We start from the raw sequence: 21,798 nt of genomic DNA on the forward strand, positions 1-21,798 counted from the left end.
ATACAATATAAATCATACCAAGGATAACACTCTAGATATTATACTCGAGTCTAGACTAGAGTATAATGAGATACTTATTTCAAATGAGGTCATTTGTGATCATTTTACACTGAATCAGAACATAACCGCTGAGAGCGAAACAAAGAAATGTGTCTGATCCAGCGAAGCAGAGGCGGTGCTCTCACCTGTGATAGAGCATGGTCAGGAACTGAATAGCGATCAACAAGGCAAAGCTGATGAGAGACATGAAGGCGACGGGGTCGATGTGAATGTAGTCCCCGGTGTGTTCCATGATGGTTAAGTTGAGTTTAGGGATGGGAATCTTCAGGTTGATGAACTGGAGGATGAATGCTGCCACCAGCCACAAGGCATTGGCAAAAAAGAACAGAAAAGACACCTGTGTGACAGAACAATTAAATTACATTCTTATCCGTGTTGTTGACTAAAACTGATGAAAAATGTTCATCGAACATTAACAGCAGACAAAGGAAGCTATGATAACTAAATCTAAGACTAAATATACTGACAATTCCGTCAACAAATAAAAACTAGACAAAAATGTTAGGCAGTGGAGAAGAGATCCAGTAGAACTAAAAGACAAGTAATTTTATGTTACGTTGCAATGCATTGTGAACTTGTTCTGTAGTAAGTAAACTTCTATGACTTAAAATTTGCTGTCAAAATCAACACTGATTATTATGCTTGTGGGCACTGTTCTCAGACCAGCCATCAATGTGATTGCACTCTACAGTGGGGATACGGTGAGGGTTCCATTTGTTAAAATAAAAAGGGGGTGGGGGCACATATTTCCTTTTGCACACTTACGGAGATATAGGTGCATCCTTCACTTACAAAAATGTATTAAATACAATGTTTTGGTCACTCGGAAGTCGGAACTTCATTCAGATGCCTGATGATGGTCTGAGTTATACTCTCCTCTATTCCAGGGGTTCTCAACCCGTGGGCCGCGACCCCTCGGGGGGTCGCCAAATTATTTTAGGGGGTCCCCAAATTATATAAAAAAAAAAAAGATTTTTATTTTTTATTTTTTTTCACGATTTTTCAAAAATAGCAGACCTACAAGCTCGTAGCGCGCCACTCGGTGGCGCGCTATGAGCTTGTAGATCTGCTATTTTTCAATAGCTAAATTATAACAATGCTTAAAACACCAAAAGGGGTTCCCGCCCAAAATGGTTTAAGGTTATTGTAGCAGTCAATTTATATTGGGGGTCGGGAGGGGGCGGGGCGGGGGTCCCGAGACGTTGCCAAAGCATTTCCGGGGGTCCCCGGCCAAAAACGTTGAGAACCCCTGTTCTATTCAATTATTTATTCAGTGTACATTGTGGATGTGATCACGCAAAAGATTTCCATAGATGTGTTTCAAGTTCTTAAATTTGGTGACATTTTGATACCTTGTTCCTGAGTTCTCTGAGGCTCTCTGTGATCTTCATCTGTTTCTCTTTGTCCTCTGCCAGTGGTTCAAGATACTTCTTCTGTAGCTCCTTCCAAAATTCCTCCTCTTCCTGTGGAGAAACACAAAGCAACTCTTAAATGAGGTGCAACGCCTACGTATACTGTACTGCACTGACTGGTTCCCAAACAGTGGGTTGGGACTCGGGACCGATGTTTGGGCCGTGGACCAATTTGAATGGGTCGCGACTCGCAGGTAAATATCCCCTTTTAGTTTTTTTCCTACATTGGCACCTGTCAGCAGGGAGTGTTTGGCAGGAGAAGGACGAAGGCTCTACATCCTCCCGGTGGGGGCTCCTCACTGGCAGGTGAGTCAGTAGTGTAACAATAGGATTGTTATGTGTTTCGACACAGACGATTTCACTGCGAGTCACCAGAGTCCGATTTCACTGAGTCACCAGAGTCCGATTTCACTGTGAGACACCAGAGTCCGATTTCACTGAGTCACCAGAGTCCGATTTCACTGAGTCACCAGAGTCCGATTTCACTGAGTCACCAGAGTCCGATTTCACTGAGTCACCAGAGTCCGATTTCACTGTGAGACACCAGAGCAGCCGAGCCGACAGAGCCAGTATGTAACGTGCTCCCTTTCACGTGAAGCTTTAATAAAAGTATAAGCATACAATTGCTTTAATTGCTTTAAAAGTGTATGAGACCGGGGCGCCCGCTGGCCAAGCGGTCCAGGCGCATGCCATGCCACATAGGATTTGGCCTGACAGTGCGTCGCGTGTTCGAGTCCCGTTCATGACGACCTTTGCTGCATGTCTCCCCTTCTCTCTCTCCCTCTTTCCTGTCTATCTTCACTTGATACTATCAATAAAGGCAGAAAAGCAAAAAAAATAAAAATCTTTAAAAGTGTATGAGACCAAATAAATCAAGAACGATACAACAGTAGTGAACAGTGACAAATGTGTGTGTGTTGGGAGGAACTAATGTGCATAATGACAAAATTGGGGAGAGAAAAGAAATACAATGTTCCACTCACTGTGTCAAGTGTATGTTCATGTAGGGACATCTCCTCTGACACGGTCTGTAACTGCATGATCCAGTCTGTAGTCAAAGTCAAAGGGGCAGAAACGAGAGTATAAATTAATGTAATTCATAAAGAAGAAAGGTGATATTTCATAATTGATATGACATGAATGACATGAATTCAATGTGTTTTTAAGTGAGGGGATATATGTGGTCTTACCTTGATGAACACATGTCAAAGGAGGATCTTCTTCCCTGAGGAAAATAAAATGTAAGTGTTATTGTATTATATTATATCACTCTTACAGTAACAGTACTACTGTCATCCATGACTAATCAGTGCACCAATAGTAGGCTGTTACTGTATGTGCATATTTATTTGTATTTACTATTTACCGGCTTTCATGCCTATTATATTTAACTGATTTTAATGTGAGCAATTCACCAAGTCCTCATCTCATCAAAATAATTATTTATTATTTTCCTTTTTCCAAATCAACAATCTTTTTCTTTACACAATAAAAACCAAGGAAGTGGCATACATATATATCATTTTAAATCTAAGTAGTATACTGCAGGGAGAGACAAGAAACCTGAGGATATTATTTACCTGCAACTAAATGTATTGAAAACTTTAAATATGAGTACCAGTATATCATATAGCATATATCATATTATGATTAAAAAAAATCTACATCCTAAATGCCCATTATCCAACAATGAGTACTTGCCTCTCTTTCTCCAGTTCTATGTGTTTTGTTATAATGGGATGGGGACCATCCACAGGCTCCACTGCCTCTATAGATACCATGTTCTCTTTACCAGGCTTCCAGCAGAGGCAATTACAGCATTTGGTCAAGCTTGGACTCGTATCTGGGAGGGTATGGAGGAATCTCCTACCAAAAACTGAAAAAGACATAGAAATTAAATGTCTAATTTACTATTATACATTTGAATGGTCGACTATACGTGAGCTTTGTGTGCTAAGTTCTACCGATAACATTGCATATACAGCTAGGACTTGTGCTTCGCTGTATGCACAATTGCACATGCATAGCTGTGATTGGCCAACGTGGATCAATGTAATGTTACTTGCATGATTTCATTTTTCTTGGATGGCATGGGGAGAGGAGCATTCGTATTGGTTCACCTAACGCTGCGTTTTTGTTCAATGAATGAACGTCTTGCGTTAGTGAAAGATTTAACAATAAATTGATCTCTTTTTGAACCACGTTAAAACAAGCAGGGCGAGCAAGTGTCCGCACCAAGTAGCCAATGGCCTCACATGTCGACAAGTTGGCCGCCTGCAGTGCGCAGGCATGTTGAGGATGGAATAGGTTATCATATTAAACAAAAGGAGCGCTTCCTGCGCCCATCTTTTTAAATAATGTTTTCTTTTGTGGCTTTCGCCTTTATTTTATATTTTTTATAGAGGGACAGACAGTAGGCTGACAGGAAATGGGGGAGGGAGATGGGGGGGTGACATGCAGTAAAGGCCGTCGGGATTGGGAGTTGAACCCGCGGCACACTGCCAGACTTGGACTACCGGCCACGGTGCCTGGACCGCTGAGACACGGCCCAGGCCTCCTGTGCCCATCTTAGACAATCACTGGGCATCTGAGATCAAGGTCTTTCTATAAGCGATTATCGACACAATACCAGCTTTGTGGTTTGCTCGCTGCATGCACGTGACGGGGTGATTGGCCTACTTTTGTAGACTCACATCAAGGGAACGGCCCGCTCAACTCCAGAGCTGTCTTGAGAAGGTCTTGAATAAACTGGGTGGTTCAGATTCTGATTATACATAAAGGGAAGAACACTGCAGCGATTCTCTTTCATTCTTTTGTGTTTAATCTGTTGGCTGGCACCTCGCAAGGACAGGTGTGCAGTGCCAGTGCACCCTTGGTAAGCCCAGTCAGCGCCATGCCATAAAAATCTAATTTGTTTCTACTGTAGTTACCGTGGTAACCGTGGTACCGTGGTAACAACCGTACATTTCCAAATTGTAGCCTGGGCGTTTAATACGCAAAATTGATTTGGACCCCAGCGTTTAAAACGAACCAGGCGGCTATTTGCAGCAGGCTTTTAATTATTCTTGCACCATCCTACACCAGGCCAATATTGTTTAAATTTCCAAGTAGGCTGAAGAAACAAATAATAGCCGCCCGATGTTTGCACAGACCCAAATTAGGCTGTTACATTCCCTTAGGTCTAGGGGTTATTACTGATAAATGTGACTGATAAATAATCAAATTACCATAATCACCCCGATTATGTAACATAGGCTGAAGAAACTACAAATAATAGCCCTGGTGTTTGTTAGAATTGTTACAGACCGGGGCATTTATTTGGACGGGGCGTTTAATATGCAAAATAGTGTCAGACCCCGGGCGTTTAAAAGAAACTGGGCGGCTATTTGCAGTAGTGCTACTATTTGGAAATATACGACACCTGTAGGTGCAGTCCTCTCTGCCCCAGAAAAGGGCATGGACTCCCTGGTACCCCAGGAAATATTGTTCATATTGGTCATGGAGTAGATCATCAGCAGGAGGTAGGCACTGGGGGCGCTCAAGAGGTAGATGACGCCGTAGCCCAAAAGGTGGAACTCCTGTGGATGCATCAGCCCAGTCACAATGCATATGACCACCAAGGAGATGGAGAAAAGACTGCTGGGACTCAAAATGGTGTCTTCAGTCATCATGGTGTCTGTTAAAACAGCAATGATGGTCATGAAAATAAAACACTGAAAACAAGAATGTGTACATAAAGAAATAGATTATTATTATTCATAAAGTATAAAGAAAATATTTCTCTTTTCTTTTCATAAAGCCTATTACACACATATACGTGAGCATCGAATCTGCAATTGAATCACTACTTGCCGATTAAGATCATGGGTAGCGCCAACATCAATATAGAATAGGCGACACTCATGACAGCAGCAATAGTGATCAGTGTATCTGACTTCAGCTTGAAACAGAGAGCCAGGTAGATGGCAGCGGGTAATACTGACAGGATCAATGCACCGTTGAATTCTATGTTTAACATCAATGTCAAACTTCCTGAAAGAAAATAAATACATACATAAATAAAAAGTACAGTTTAGTTTAACAGTAGGTTAGGTTAACTGGAGTTAGTTTAGTTTAGGTAAGAAGTACCGTAGATTGGTTGCAGTTTTGATTAAGTAGATGATATAGGTTTGGTCTAGATTAGCTTTGGTTCAGTTCATTGGTGCGTAGTAAAGTGCATTCAGTGTGAGTATACCCAAAGAATGATTTATTTTTTACCCTTAAACTGTACACAAGTCTTTTGGCATGTTCCTTAAAGAAACCATTATTAATTTATAAAGTATACACATTATAGCCTAGGTCCTAGGATACCTCATGATTTGTCTTTACATCAAGCTGTTATTTGGGTGTAGAAATAATTCAATGATTTGTTTTATTATTATTTCTTTATCCCACGATTTTGCAACCCATTTTTTCACCCAGTGTCAATTATCTAATGTAATCCTGGGCGTGCATGAGGCAGCGGACTGACCTCATGCTTCCTTCTATGCATGAGGAGTCCAAGCTGCTTCTTTTCACCTGACAGGGGGGAGCTTCCCCGGTTGGACGTAGCGCGTGGAAGGAACACGTTATTCCAACCAGTTTCTTTCCCCTCCATCAGGCGCCCCGGCTGGCCAGGGGGAGGTAGTTTAGAGACTAAGTTGTTTTTTGTGAGGGAACCTACCCTAGGGGACACGGGGAGAACATGCAAACTCCACACAGAAAGGCCCTTTCGCCAACCCTGCCTCGAGTAATGACACGGAGGAGAGAACACGACTCTTTATTGTTTTGCTACATAATCACTGTGCTGCAGATCTATCGACTCTCCATTCCCAAGATAAAATAAATAAGCTACTGTTTTTACTTCTGTTGGCTTGCAACCAGAAGTTCACAGTAAGAAAGTAATAGCCAGCAAACCGAAGTTATTCTGGTACTTTTAATTCATATACGCATGGACAGTCACAGCATACAAGGAAGCATTTCAGCGTCAAGCATACATAGCGTTTCCTCATACATACAAATAAACTGGCAACTGTAAACTGCATTATATACAAACTGAGAGTGCTTGTTTTTTTTATTGCAAGCAGTAGTTGCAAGACATGGTCTGGTAACAAACCGAGAGGGACTAGAGCTTTGTACAGAAGGTTAAATTATGTATGTCCTCTTAACGTTACATTAAAGGAAAATCAAATTCAACCTGCAATCATGATGCACATAGTAGCAGGCCCCAGTATGGATGTGACCATGGTCATCAGCTGGTAAAAGATGTAGAGTCTGGAGATGGATGGGTTCCTCGTAGAGGTCAGAAAGGCAGAGCCTAGCAACTCCACAGTGTTGGCCATGGTGGACGGGATCCATCGACGACGCTAGGAATTTACCATATAGATTTAGCGCACACTCTCATCCAAAGTGACAAAGTGGCTTTGCCTTGAATTAGCGTGCCCTCACCTGATTGTAGAATTCTTTGAAGCCCTCTGGAGCATTGGTATAGGCGTCAGATGCAGAGTTGTACTCCACCCTCCATCCCTGCCGAAGTATCAAAAGACACAGCCAACGGTCCTCACCTGAACACAAACAGAGAAACAGGGATATGGGTAGAATGAACGAGTTACATAATAATGGAATGTCTGAGAATAGCGAACGGGCTTAAAATGCATTACGCTATGCCATGATGTTATTGGCAGGTAGACTACGATTTTGACCCATCCACATGTCTCCGTGAGTAGAAAGACAAATGCTACACTCATAGTGAGTATAGTAGCCTATAATAGTGAGACCACTACAAGTAAGGTTACTAAACGTCACGTAAAAAATACAAAATTGTCCCATATTTGGAAACGACACGCCCGTATTGTTACTGATGCACTTGGTTCCGTATTTCGGGGGCGGGGAATACATATGGTTTATTCTACTAAAATGTGCCACGTCTGCGTGTGTGTGTAATGCACGTAACTCGAGAACCGTTTGCCCCACCGACTTCAAATTCGACACACGCGTTCCACACCCCCGCAGGGAGTGCAGTGCCCGGTATCGAGTCGGTCGGACCCACGGTTGTCCAGAACCACCACAAAAGGCTCTGCCAGTGGGCCTAAGGAGGCCAACTCCTTTCACCTGGGCCAGGCTCTGCCAGTGGGCCTAATGAGGCCAACTCCTTTCACCTGTGCAATCTCCAGCCTCTGCCTCAGCCCCTCTGCAGACACAGGCACATACAGGTACACAGATCTGACAGTTAAAACGGGTGCTATGACAACGTATATCATTAGGTTCCCAAGTTGCATCGTTCCCAAGTAGGCCGGTGGCCGACTGCGACGGGCACGTACAGGTCTAGTTTGAGAAATTAACGATACTTTCACTGTCCTCCACCCCTTCCTGTCCCCCAATTGTCCCATATTTGGAAACTAAAAGACACGCCCGGATTGTTACTGATGCACCTCTTGTTGCTGTGTGACTGTGAGCTGAGCTCTGTATGTGAAAGTCTGGTGTCTGAAAATGTGCTCAGCTCATTGTGCTCACTGCCCATTTACTATAGTGATAGGCGTGTGACAAAAGATTATGTATACAAGAAACGACACAGACAGAGACAACAGAGACTATAAGCAGCTCCCCTACCTTGGTCATTGCGTATGTAGTGTATGGCCTCTGTGGATTTGCTGGTATATGTCTTCATGACATTGTCATCCATGAGAGCAGCTGCTCTGTACAGGCTGAAACAGCCTGGGCTGCACAGCACAGAGCCCAGCACATGCTCTGCTGTCTTCTGCAGCCAGTGTCCCATTGCATACTCGAACTTCTGGAACCACACCATGGGACCTGATGGAGTAAGACAGTAGAGGTTGAGTGACAGGATGACATAAACATTATGTTTAATGTCAAACATAGCAGATGTACAAGCTATGACATGCTGTGAGCCTGTATTGTATATGCTATTTTTTAATACACTAAAATCTAAAATGAACACAGATGCTTTCCACGGTGTCTATGTGTTAAAATGTGGGTCCTGCCTTATTTTTCAGTTAATCAAGTATTTGCTCTATTCTTATTTTGTGTAGCCTGGCCTAGATTGTAATGATTAGCACAGTTATGCAGAACATACCACACATTAACATTTTGATGCTTGTACCTATATGAGTAAGTGAAAAATAATAAACGCTCTATGATTCTTATTAACACCTTATAAACATCCTAGATAATTTTTGTTTCTAGCTTAATCAATATCCAAAAGTTCAAGTGGCATTCAAGAGAAAGGCCATGTCATACATGGAACATAATATTTACTTACTATTACAATTTAGGCATTTAGCAGACACTCTTAATCCAGAGCAATTTACAGTAAGCAACAACACATACTTTACTTACCTATCAAAAACATCATAATAGTTTGTACTTTTGTACAAACTTCCACATATGCATATACAAAAAACAAACAGAACAAAAAAAAGAAAAACCTTACATAACACAGTAATCATGACAACAATAGTTTGTTTTTAGTTCAATGTTTGTCATATTGTCTCTTTATTGTTAATGGCATTTAATGTTTGTGTTGGCACTGTTTGTTTTACATCACTATTACATCACCTAATCAACATGAGTTAGACTTTAATATATTAGCGCCCCTCACTTCACACGGGTGTGATTTTTGTTTTCTGAATTTCCTACTATTCCCATGCACCAACCTGTCCCTGTGGGGTGGATGCGTCCACAGGCTGCACCGACCCGGGGGTACTGTCTGAGACGGTCCACGAGCACCATCACTGCAGATGGCTGGAAGTCTGTGTCTCCATCTAAAGCCAGGATGTAAGTGTTTTGTTTCTCTTTCTGGGGTGGGGGGACACACAAATTGATAGTTAGGATGTGGACTGCATGGGTTTTAGTTATCAATTCTTTACTTAACACTTTGTTATGTTAAATGGAAATCTACATGAATCTGGGGGGAGGGCTCTTTTACTTTCACTTTCAACACAGAGACTGCTGCTTGTAGGGAAGCAGAGGTAACGTCAGTGACGTATCACGGACAGAAAGCACCGGCATAAAAGGCACTTCTGCATACTCCGCATACGCCATCTCTTGTCACCCGAGAGATTTGGTTGGCAGCCGGAATGTAGACGGCACCCGGGAGCAGTATGGGTTGGTGCCTGGCGCCCCTTCCGGGAGGAGGAGGCCCAACAGCCCACGGTAAGGCCTTTAGGAGGGCCATTCAAGCCGCAAGCGGAGCCTGCAGCACCACCGTTTCCCTGCCGGTGGAACCATTGCGGCTTAATAATCCACCGCTCCTGAATGTCTGGTGCTGGGAGTCTGGTACAACGCACAGGTCCTGCGCTGCACTCGGTAAGAGCAGGAGTGGACCTGGTGAGACGTAGGAGGGGCCCGGACAGGAGTCAACCCACAGAGCCTAGTCCTTCCACTCGCCAGACCTCCCAGTCCTGGCAGAGTAGTTCGGGAGCGGCGGACTTTCCCTAATGGGACTAATCGTGGGTAGCTACTGGGACATAAGTCGGGACTTGATCATCCCGGCTGGGTCACCTGAGTGAGGGGTATGATGTTGCGAGACCCGAAACCCTGATGACCTTGGGATACATCACTGAGGATACGTCCCAGGTGCATCCATGCAATGTTTTTTAGTTATTGTCTATCTATGACTTGGTGACCAGAACTGCGCCCAAAGCTGCGATAAAATTTGCATTGTGCTTATTTGCATTGTGGGTGTGGAATTCTCTGGATAGGCCACACCCTTAGAAAGGACACAGATAACACCACAAGACAGGCCCTGGACTACAACCCACAGGGGAAGAGGAAACAGGGCAGGCCAAGAAACACCTGGAGACGTTCCACTCTCCAGGACCTAAAGGACATTGGAATGAGCTGGCAGGAAGCAAAAGCGCAGGCCCAGAAGAGAGTGAGATGGAGAGCTCTGGTGGACGCCCTATGCCCCTCGACGGGGTAAAGAGGATTAAGTCAAGTAAGTCAAGTACTGTAGTAGTAGTAGTAGTAGTAGTAGTAGTAGTATAGTAATATTAGCATTTGTATTATTATTATGTACTTCTATATTGATATAAGAGCAGGTATGTTTTCTACTTCGAACCTGCATCTGTTTCTTCAGCTCATTCATATTCCGTCCACTCATCCAGTATTTAGTGGTTAGCCTCCAGCCCAGATGGTAGTACATGTACATGACCTAGAAAACAATAAACCAACAGATTTCACTGAGAAATAAAACAAAAACAAGAAATGATGACATAGTCATATTTGTCAGGTGAAAGAAGCGCTGTCTCCAATGTGTTTTTGCCTCCGTTGTGTTCAGTTGCGGTCGTAGAGTGGCTGGCTGCGGTGCGGAAATCAGCCCTTCCACGGTGTGTGTGTGTCATAGCTTCGGAGGCAGGCAATGATACTACGCGGATTGGCTGGCTGTGTTTCTGGCTGCGGTTCAGAGTATGGGTCAGACTCCCATTGGCTTAGGCAGCATGAGGATGATGATGACTGATGAAGACTAGGTAGACTAGGTCACTATTAACAGTTTAAGGGCCCCAGACGGAGGTCTCCAAAACCGATCGCATCGCTACACAGGCTAGGAGCGTCTGTTGTGTAACATTCGATGTTGCACAACAGTGGGACGTCATCGAAAATGTTCCCCCCTGTTTAGCCGACGAGACTGAAAATCTTAAAACGTTAATAACTCGCGATCTAAATCATCCCGTCTAATTCTAAGAAAAGATCATGTGGCCCCCTGCTGTCCAGTCGCTAGTAGCGGTAGATTTAATCATACCTCCCATTGTTGTCGATTGCCGTTAGTGTTTTGGCTACATTTAGCTGCTACACCCACATCCAGGATAACATCCGGTCCGTCGGTAAAAGTGCTCCGCTGCTATAAATCGCTGGGCACATTTATTTAATGGATTAAATAACCCTGGGCAATTAAGGTGTTAAAGACTGGCCTGTTAGGTCAGGTTTTCACCTGACAAAAATAAATCTCACTTGTTTTCATACAGTAAGGTATTCCAGGAATCTTTGTTAATCAACCAGTCTTATCATAAGTCTTATCAAAACTTAGCAGTTTTGCTAATAAAAGCGTATTGATGTATATTTTGATAGCTTATGCCTCTCAACAAATGTCATAATTGTACACACAACACTTCGGCCTATAGGTCACATGCAGGGAAGCCCTTAGTGAAGAGTTCATCTAGGATAGCAAGTCACTAAAGATGGCCTATAGGGACACTTTAAGATCTGTTAAAGCTTACAACAGCTGTGAGTTCATCCTGCTATATAGTGGACATTGTGAGGTTTTATGACTCAAGAATGCTTTCAAAACAGACCACCTGTGGTAACTTGACTGAGCCTTAAGGGTCAACACACACACACACACACACACACACACACACACACACACACACACACACACGAACAAGGTGACACCCACATATTAGCGATGTATAAGATGGGACAGGGAATCAGTTAGGACTGTGAGAGTGAGTGAGAGACAGCAGAGAGACAAGGGGGGACCTAGGCGCTCTGCCTGGGACGAAGGCCTCAATATGCTGTAACCAATGCCATGGAACGAATGCTTGTAACCTGTAACTGACTGCTGACCAATAAATGGAAAGAAGGATATGTGCCTGCTTGGATCTCCTATTCATTTCAACAGCAACTTCAACAATGGAATTAGGTCAAATCTCCACAGAACCCTGTAACAAAGTGACATCAGTATCAACTATTTCATTAATGAAAAGGTGGATAGCTTGCATCTCTCTAAGCCATGGGTCTTCAACAGGGGTCCATGTGACCGCCAGGGGGGTCCGCCAAATATTTGTGTGATGGGGAACATTAGCCACAAATAGCAGATTTACAAGCTCGCAGCTTGGCTATTGTCTGAGTGGAAAAGAGCATTGAGGGTATAAAAGGTAACTGTCTAAAAATACACATTAGCATGAATCCAACAATTTAATAAAAAGATAATGTATGTCAAACAAGTCTATCTACGAAATCTATGATTAGAAAAAAAAAAGAAATGTAACACAATTTACCCAATATGTAGTAGAGAATCTTTGCTTCATCTCTATCAGCTAGGGGGCTTTGGCCTGAAAATATATTGAAGACCATGCCACTAGAGCTGAGTTGTTGTGGCCGGGTCTTTTCTGGGGTACTACATAAGCATTTAGTTCCCTATTTTCGCCATGCTGTACAGTGTACACCTTATCCCTAAACAGCCTTTTTTTGTTCAACTAACCTATCTACATCGGCACGTTGTGAAAAAGTCAAAGAGTTTAGGAATAAGGGGTAAGGCACTCAGGCCTCAAATCTGTATATACCTGGGACCACCTCTTCTTGTGGCGTACGAGGTGTTTGTCCTTAAAATGAACTACCAGGCTGTTCCCCATAGGCATTGTGACCTCCAGGCGTCCTCCATACGGCGTCCTCAACAGCCGCTGTCCAGGTATCGGTGGCTTGAATGTGAACAGTCTCCCACTGACCTGTGTGAAAATACTGACCATCAAATCAAAGACAGTTAGGTATAGGCTTGAATTACCTGTGGGGCCCCCAACAAAAGTAGTAGTAGTAGTGTTACAATCATCCTAAAGCACTTGAACCATATTTTATTCAAAAATAGATATACACAGTGACAGCGCTATGAGCTTGTAGCTCTGTTGTTATTGAAAAATCATGAAAATGTGAGCAAATCTTTGAATGCATAATGCATATATATATTTTTTTAAGTGATTTTCTTTTAAACTGCTTAAAAAATATTTTAAGATTGGGTCGGCGGCCAAATACATGGGTAAATTTTGTGGGTCCTTGACATGAAAAGGTTTGAGAACTACTGATATAGCAACACACGTATTTCAGAAAACTGTTTCGAAGATTTAGAAGACAACTTTGTGTAATTATAGTTTTATATTCCAAACAAAGAACAAAGAATATTTTTTTATGATTGACTCAAATGTGAAGACATTGTACCTGTAAACCTCTTTGATGACCTCCACAAGGTCCTCTGCATATTCATTGACATGGCGGCCTTTACTCCCTGGCACGTCTTTGAAAGCATCGTCAAAGTAGACATGGCATTCAAAACTCACATCGCTGGTATTTGGAGCCATCTTTGGTCTGTATCGGTCCAACCTGGATACATTTGGCATATAGCAGGTATTGACATGTGAAATGTGGTATGCACATGAATATAAATTATATTGTATATGTATGTGTGTGTATGTGAGTATACGTGTATGTATGTAAAAAAAACTATTTACATCTGCATTACATCTGCATTATTTCACAAATTTCTTTGCGTTGTACAAATTGTTAGGCAGAAGCATTCGAAAATGGTCTGAACCAATAGTCTGTCTAATTGGACTATTGTTTCATCAAATTTGTGTCATATAACATACAGTAACTCACCGGAATAGTGAAATTATAATCTTCATCATTTCATCAAAATTCTCGTGCCACATGGTTGCACACACGAACACGGTCACTGATTCTGTGAAACTAGAACAAGATTTTATGAAGATATACAAGTGTACAAATCTATAGGTCTTCACTGCTCTACCCGAACCGAGACAAAACCCTAACAGGTTTGGGTGTGTTTTATTGTGGTCATTTGGGTCTGGCAGGTCGGATCAGATCGAGCCGTAGAGCCTTAGTATAACTGGCAACTGGTAGATTAGCCTTTTTTTATGTTTTTCTTGTGGCTTTCGCCTTTATTTTATATTTTTTATGGAGGGATAGACAGTAGACTAACAGGAAATGGGGAGAGAGATGGGGGGGTAACATGCAGTAAAGCATGTTACGCACGCACGCACGCACGCACGCACGCACGCACGCACGCACGCACGCACACACTCACTTGTACAACTTGCGTGTGCCAGTCGTCTTTATCTCAAAGCGTGTGTTGAGCAGCATGGACTGCTCCAGAAATGCTCCCTCGTACATTCTCCTGACAAACAGCTGCTCTGTTCTCTGGATACGCTGCAGCTTCAGAGAGCTAATGTAGATGGTGGACAGCAGAAGACCCAGCCACCAAGCCAATGCTGAACCTATGGCACAGTACAATAGAGTAGCTTTAAAGCATGCCATCCAGACTAAATCGATTTAAAGTGATGCCCATTTCAGAGAGAGATAAATGTAATGTGCTTCAAAGTGAGTAGATAAGTTAAAGAACAGCACATTTTAGACATGTGTATGTTCATTGATATAACGGCACGAGCACGTCCATTGTATTCATGAAGAACTGGATAGCTCTTTTCAGCTCCTTCACAAAAGATGGCACCTACCCACATAGATATTCATGTTGCTTCTTTTGTCTTCCTTTAACCTCCTCCTTTCCCCTCCTAACATAGGGCTGGCAGGTAATGTATTGGAGCTAGTGTTCTCCGCTATCCCTCTGCCCTCTCTTATACTTCATGTCTCAGATCACCACTTTATAACCTTATCCATTTCTCTCGCTTCGCTCTGCCACCTGAACCCAACCTCAAACTGTCTCGATGGAACCTGAGTTCTCTAATCTAAACCCGGAGGCTCTCTCTTCTTCTATCCTCTCCTCTCGTCCCTCTCTACTGACCCTGCAACATCCTCATATCCTGTCACTGTCCTCTCCCTTGCAAGCCAGCAGTATCTGCCAGCTCCTTGGTTATCTGAAACCTTCAGAGCTGCAGGGCAAACACGTCTTAGGTGACCTCTTCCCACTTTGATTCACTCCTTCATTCACTTTGTACAGTTTCAGACCTATGCCTCTCCTCCTTCCTCTACAGTACCTGCCCCCATCCCTCCCTGAAGCTTTCATCACCAACTTTGATAAGAAGTTTGACGACATCGGAATTTCTTTCTCCCATTTGTCCAATCATCAAACAGAATCACTTAATGCTGACCACCACATTTATATATATTCTCCACACAACTACGAGGCCCTAACACCAGTGTCCTCCACCAGTTTTAGCTTGAGACCCAGAGGTCTCCCCGGGACCCAAACAAGTCAAAAGAGCAGATCTACAAACTAACAATGGCAATTAGAGTCGAGTCAAATTGGCTCTGTTGTATTTGTGAACATGAAACTTATGTTATGATTTCATAAAAATAACAAATTATTGACAAATATTACTCTCATACCTCCTAGTAGAACCATCTCAGTCACCTGGGTTAGGTCTCGACCACACAAAGTGTGCGTTGTGTCCAAAACCAACAGCTGGTACCAACCGCCCTGAAGATCTCGGTTCCAAACACGAACAGTGTCATTGCAGTAATTTGTGAAGGTGAAGTTATGGGTCAATTTGTTGTCGGTTCTGTGGTTCTGAAAGGAAACCATCACCGGAGAAACAAAAAGAACCAGAACGGCCAGGGAGGCGAGGTACATGGGCAGGAGGAAACTCCGCCGCACGGCATGCATCTTGCAGGCCGCCACGGCAAACCAGTGACACAGGGCCGAAGAGACGAGCTGGACCACGGTGAGGGTCAGCAAAACTTTCTTCACATCAACAGGGACAGTGGCGAGTAAGGTCCATTCTCTACCGGACAGAGGGACAAATGCTCCAAGCACAACAGCCGTCACCATGATCCTCATGAGACTGGACATGATGTGTTGAATGTTCTGGGAGTGTTTTAAATCTTCAGACAGCCGGTAGAAAAAGCCATGTAGTATACCCAATGAGGTACCAATGCTGTTCCTGCTGCTACTGAACAAGCTAACATAATTCTCCCACCAGTTGAGTGACACCAAGACGGTCGCGACAACAGCCACGCCCGACCATAGGACTATCTCTCCACTTTTCTCATCCAGCCGCACTGAGAGAAGAAAGAGAACATGTCCCAGTAGGATGAGAACGAACGCAGAGATGGGTGGTAAAAGGAAACGCTTCCTCTCCCTGGCAGAGCACTGGGCTGCCACCTGGAAGACAGCGGAGAGGAGAGCAATGCTATTAAGAAGCATCACATTGGTGATGATATCCAGGGATGGCATCACCACGATGAGGAGGACAGCTGAACCCAGTGCCACCAGGATGTCTATGAAGAGAACCTGCAGATCAGAAGAACACAGAGAAAAAGCATGAATCAGAGGAAGATTATAATAAGAAGAAGACCCAGGTATTGGTGAAGGAGGTGGACAAGAAAACATATTATAGAAACATATTTTTGTCTATAGTGGATAGGGTGTTTCTCATTTGTTGGGAAAATGTTGTTGGGGTTCACATATCTTTTCGCTATGGTTAAAACGTCTGGATTTCCGAGGCTATACAGTGTGTGACCCCAATAAACTGTATTATTCAATTCACTTCAATTAAAATGCATATAGTGTGGGGAAGATTTTTATTATGCACTCAGTGTCACAGTGACCCCCCTAGACTGAAAATCAAACCTGTAGGACTGTAATATTTTGCCAGTCTTTAAACATTGAAACGTTTCTATGAGTGTACTCAACTGTACACTGTGGGTCGACAACTCAGCGTGGAAGAAACAACTTCTGCACTCTGTCTTCTTTACTTGCGAGTAAACACACACAAAAATATTTTGTAGCAAGGACCTTTATCGTATTATCTTGTAGGCCTATATTAGTTTTAATCACAGGTATGGTGACCCTTCAGAATTGGCCCAGAGATTGCAGGAATAGTTTTGCGCTAGAACAGCAAAAGGATACTGTATCTACTATTTAACACTGTCAACGCTTTGACTCACAAACGCAAAGCTGATACCTGTGTTATTCACAGTTGGAAATTACCACCCCCTCAAATAGCCGTATGTGTGTCTTAAATAATAGCCTATCTACTCTGGTTGCACCATGTAATGCCTTCTCATACTTGCAGTCTCATACCCAACCCCAAAACCTTGTCATTACATGACCCAGACAATGAGAAATATGGAGAGAGGTAGACAATGACTAAGAGAGTGATAGGAGGGAAGACGGGAAATACACTGGTACAACTGGTAATCATATGCCATGTTATTCTTTCATAGCTGAAATTTAACTGCATACAGTTGGGTGCTACCGATATTGTCCCTTATCATTTGACCCATTTAGGCCTGACCTCAAAATTTTAAAAAATCCTTCTAAATCCTCCAGTTTTCTGAAATAAATATTTTCACGATTTTTCAAAAATAGCAGATCTACAAGCTCGTAGCGCGCCACTCGGTGGCGCGCTATGAGCTTGTAGATCTGCTATTTTTCAATAGCTAAATTATAACATAATGTTTAAAACACCAAAAGGGGTTCCCGCCCAAAATGGGTTAACTGTCCTTTTGCGCAGATCACGCAAACCTCAGCAAAAAGAAAAGGACAATATCGATGGCCTCCAACTGTACGTCATTATTACAAGTAGGGCATCGTTCTATGCACCTTTGTACTCTTATACCTGCAAAGCACTTGGATTAATATCAGTGTTTCTTACAAAGACAGAGGTTGCTCTGGCTGGTATTTTGGAGGTTTTGAAGCAGGCCTTCCAGAGGCTCTTGAAGAGCAGAAGGATGCTGGGAGTGACCACGGTGCAGCCCACACACAGCAGGGTCAAGGGTTTGTGGTCTGCAGGCACCGTGTGCATGGCATTACTTGACAACGTGATGAGCAGCAGGAGAGAGGTCTGAAAACAGTCAAAACACATTTTATACAAGCTGATATAAATTAGTTTACAATGTTATTTAGTTAGCACTCATTCCACAGTACCTTACAAGAAGTTGAAATCACAGAATGAGCATTAAGTTCACACCCAAGCTTAAATTCATGGAGATTATTTGTTTTTTGTCACATTCTTAAAAGGACCACTTCTCCACTTTTTAACCTATCTTTATATAATTAGTCCTCACTAATGATCATGATAAAATAGCACAATTGTTTTCTACTCAGTCTGTGTCTCATGGGAGGGCTGTGGGCAGTTCAGAAGCCCGTCCACCAGTGACATCATCAATGGGGAATCCACGCTAACTGCAGGCTTTCTATTCCTGAAAAGTTGCAATGTGAAAATGGAAGCCATCATTCTCACGACAATAGAAATCTAAAAAAAACAAAAAAACAAATCAACCTAACAATGGTGTGGACGGGTTTCTGAACTGCCCACAGCCCTCCTATGAGACACAGACCAAGTAGAAGAAAATGGTGCTATTTTATCATGAACATTAGTGAGGACCAATTATATGAAGATAGGTTGAAAAGTGGTGAAGTTCGTTGAACGGGTGGCTCAGTATAAGACACTCTTTGAGTCTCTTTGAGTCTCCGACCAGAACCCGACTCTGCCGGTCATCAAATTATAGGCTTCGGAATGTGACAATAATAAAACATTCTCCATGAATTCAAGGCTTTGTGGGGTGTGTAATTGATAGAAAATAAGTATTTATTTAGGTGAACTACTCCTTTAAGACCAAGGATACCAATATTACACTATAGCGCTATACAGTATTAGCAGATTTAGCACATGTTGTCATAATACACCAAAAAATAACTAACATATTGTATATTTTTGTATATTCTCTGAATATGAATCGTGTGTGGTACCTTGCTGCATATTGCCAGTCCAAACACCATCAGTGTCACCACACACAAAGTGACAAATTTAAGCAACTTGATCACTTTCCAAGGCGTCTGTTCATCATGGACCACTGGCACCTCACGGCAAGTGTCCCAAGGTCTACTAATGAATAAAGGATTAATATTACTATTAAACACAAGGTCTACTAATGAATAAAGGATTAATATTACTATTAAACACAAGTGTCCCAAGGTCTACTAATGAATAAAGGATTAATATTACTATTAAACACAAGTGTCCCAAGGTCTACTAATGAATAAAGGATTAATATTACTATTAAACACAAGGTCTACTAATGAATAAAGGATTAATATTACTATTAAACACAAGGTCTACTAATGAATAAAGGATTAATATTACTATTAAACACAAGTGTCCCAAGGTCTAGTAATGAATAAAGGATTAATATTACTATTAAACACAAGTGTCCCAAGGTCTACTAATGAATAAAGGATTAATATTACTATTAAACACAAGTGTCCCAAGGTCTACTAATGAATAAAGGATTCATATTACTATTAAACACAACATGTGTTGTTGGATTTTAAAAAGAAAACAACAGATGCAAACATTATTATTTTACATCACACACACCAATTACTAACAAATATCACATTGCATGTGTGTTGTGTTTGTTGCTACACACAATATAGCAATGACAGTGCTGGAATGACATAATTCCTGCCACTTGAGTAGCCTATACATACAGTACAGTATTGAGTGTGTGGGTGTGTGTGTGTGTGTGTGTGTGTGTGTGTGTGTTGTGTGTGTGTGTGTGTGTGTGTGTGTGTGTGTGTGTGTGTGTGTGTGTGTGTGTGTGTGTGTGTGTGTGTGTGTGTGTGTGTGTGTGTGTGCATGAGTGTGCGTGTGCATGTTTGTGGCGTGCTGCATGCAAATATTCAAAGGTGCACTTACTTTACTATGTGCTTCTCTTCAGACATGCCTTCCTTCTCTTCAGACATGCCAGCTGTGGATGATGGATGTGTCCTGAGCAACAGATGAGTTATAAATATTTACATTTGCTTTGCTGAATATCATCCTAAGCTTCCATTCTACTGTCAGCAGGAGAGGTGATCCGATCAGGTTTTTTTGGGACCGATCCCGATTGTTTTTCTCATGATCGGGCCGGCCAATACCGATCTTGTGTGTAAGGGGAAAATTTCCAAAAATATTATATATCATAACTGTTCCTGGGGCGCACGTTGGCCTAGCGGTCCAGGCGCATGCTCTGGCCTGACAGCGCGTTGCGTGTTTGAGTCCCGTTCATGATGACCCTTATATAATTGCTGCATGTCCCTCTCTCTCCCTCTTTCCTGTCAGTCTTCACTTGAAACTATCAATAAAATTATAAAGGCAGAAAAGCAAAATAATAAAAAAATAAATCTTAAAGAAAAAACAGTTCCTGTGTGTGTGGGGAGGAAGGGGAGAATGTTTAGGCCTGTCACAAAGATCCAAAACGATATATCTGATTGACTTTTATACCACTTAAATGGTATAAAAGATCGGTTTCTCCAGATCGGGTAAATTGTTGATCACCGATCGAGTCATTTGGAGTGAAAATCGGCCGATCACTGATTGGTGGCCAATCGATTGGAGCACCTCTAGTCAGAAGCCAATCATACCCATCAATTATTGTAACGTTTAAAGATTTCCAGAACTGGATAAAACACCATCCCTGTTTAATGCTCTTGGCACTGACAATTCTGGTTTCCAGGATGTGACACAACTTTGCCAAAATGTTTTTTGGTTAAAACAAAACGTTTGTTTTTGTTTTTTGTTTTTTCGTTAAAATGCACAAAATTCTGATAATAACAGTTTTACATTCATGAAGTCCAAATGGTCCATCACTGCAACAAAGTAGTGCTATTCATCATACATCCTATCACCAAAAAAATCACTGGGCCTCATTCACAAAACCTTTCTAAAATATACTTCTTACCTTTTTTCTTGATAGAAGAGCCTGTGAAAAACATGCCCCTAGACTTGGCCCAGGTATACCACTAAATTGGATCGGATGTGGGTGCCTATTCACAGCATTTGCATAGGCTACGCCTCTGTCAACACCATAAAAGGCGTGCAGACTTTAGCCAAAGTTGATCATATTTGATGTGGTATCACTATCACATTGTGGACACATTTCCCGTCAGGAACTGCCCTCATACTATTGTTGCTACCTTTTTATTATATTATTATAACCTACTTATTATTTCCTGTTGACGAAATTGGCAAATAAGAATTCACTAAAATTACATAAATACACATGGAAGTGTGAAATTTGGCATGGAGTATCCTGACACATGTAGCAGAATAGGATTTTGGGGCTATCTACCATTGTATTCTTAAATATGACCTACATCATCTCCAGAAACACAAAAATATATACTTTCCGCTTAACAAATAACAACAAAGATGGTTATTTTCCAGCACATTATGGTGAATATCACTGCCTCACTTGTATATAGAAAACTTCCCATATTCTTAATCTTCAATTTAAGACCAAGATGACCTTTCTATCTTGAAAATTGCTCTTTCTGTAGCCAAAAGTCTGCACTGCAAATCGGTGAAAATTGTATATTCAGTCAGTTATAGACCTACTTTTAGAATTAAATTAATGAATGACTGGGTTTGAACTGACTCCACATTATGGAATATTTCTTGCTGTTTCGTACTTGAATAAACTATGTTAAAAAATGTTGTACCATTTTTATGCAAATCTATTTTCACTATATATCTCAGCCAATATTGCACTTAAATGAACAAATAAGGTGTCTAGACCTACCGGTAGGTTTTGAGGGTCAAGGATCTCAGTGAAA

The 21,798-nt window shown here is 42.1% G+C and overlaps 1 protein-coding gene across 1 annotated transcript; it reads right to left on the minus strand.

Annotated features, from left to right (window-relative positions):
• Nucleotides 1–181: 181 nt before the first annotated feature.
• LOC306937989 (chitin synthase chs-1-like) lies at nucleotides 182–19,947 on the minus strand (the record flags this gene model as incomplete). Its single annotated transcript, XM_079522011.1, has 18 exons — nucleotides 182–397; nucleotides 1,413–1,523; nucleotides 2,456–2,520; nucleotides 4,894–5,148; nucleotides 5,325–5,450; nucleotides 6,688–6,856; nucleotides 6,939–7,054; nucleotides 8,100–8,300; nucleotides 9,164–9,305; nucleotides 10,570–10,662; nucleotides 12,794–12,968; nucleotides 13,440–13,601; nucleotides 13,878–13,967; nucleotides 14,326–14,515; nucleotides 15,585–16,488; nucleotides 17,855–18,043; nucleotides 18,952–19,087; nucleotides 19,901–19,947. The coding sequence occupies 18 exons, from the start codon at nucleotides 19,945–19,947 to the stop codon at nucleotides 182–184; spliced, it is 3,387 nt and encodes a 1,128-aa protein (XP_079378137.1).
• Between the last annotated feature and the right edge of the window lie 1,851 nt (nucleotides 19,948–21,798).

Source organism: Electrona antarctica (assembly GCF_951216825.1).
Source record: "Electrona antarctica genome assembly, chromosome: 15".
NCBI classification, from domain to species: domain Eukaryota; kingdom Metazoa; phylum Chordata; class Actinopteri; order Myctophiformes; family Myctophidae; genus Electrona; species Electrona antarctica.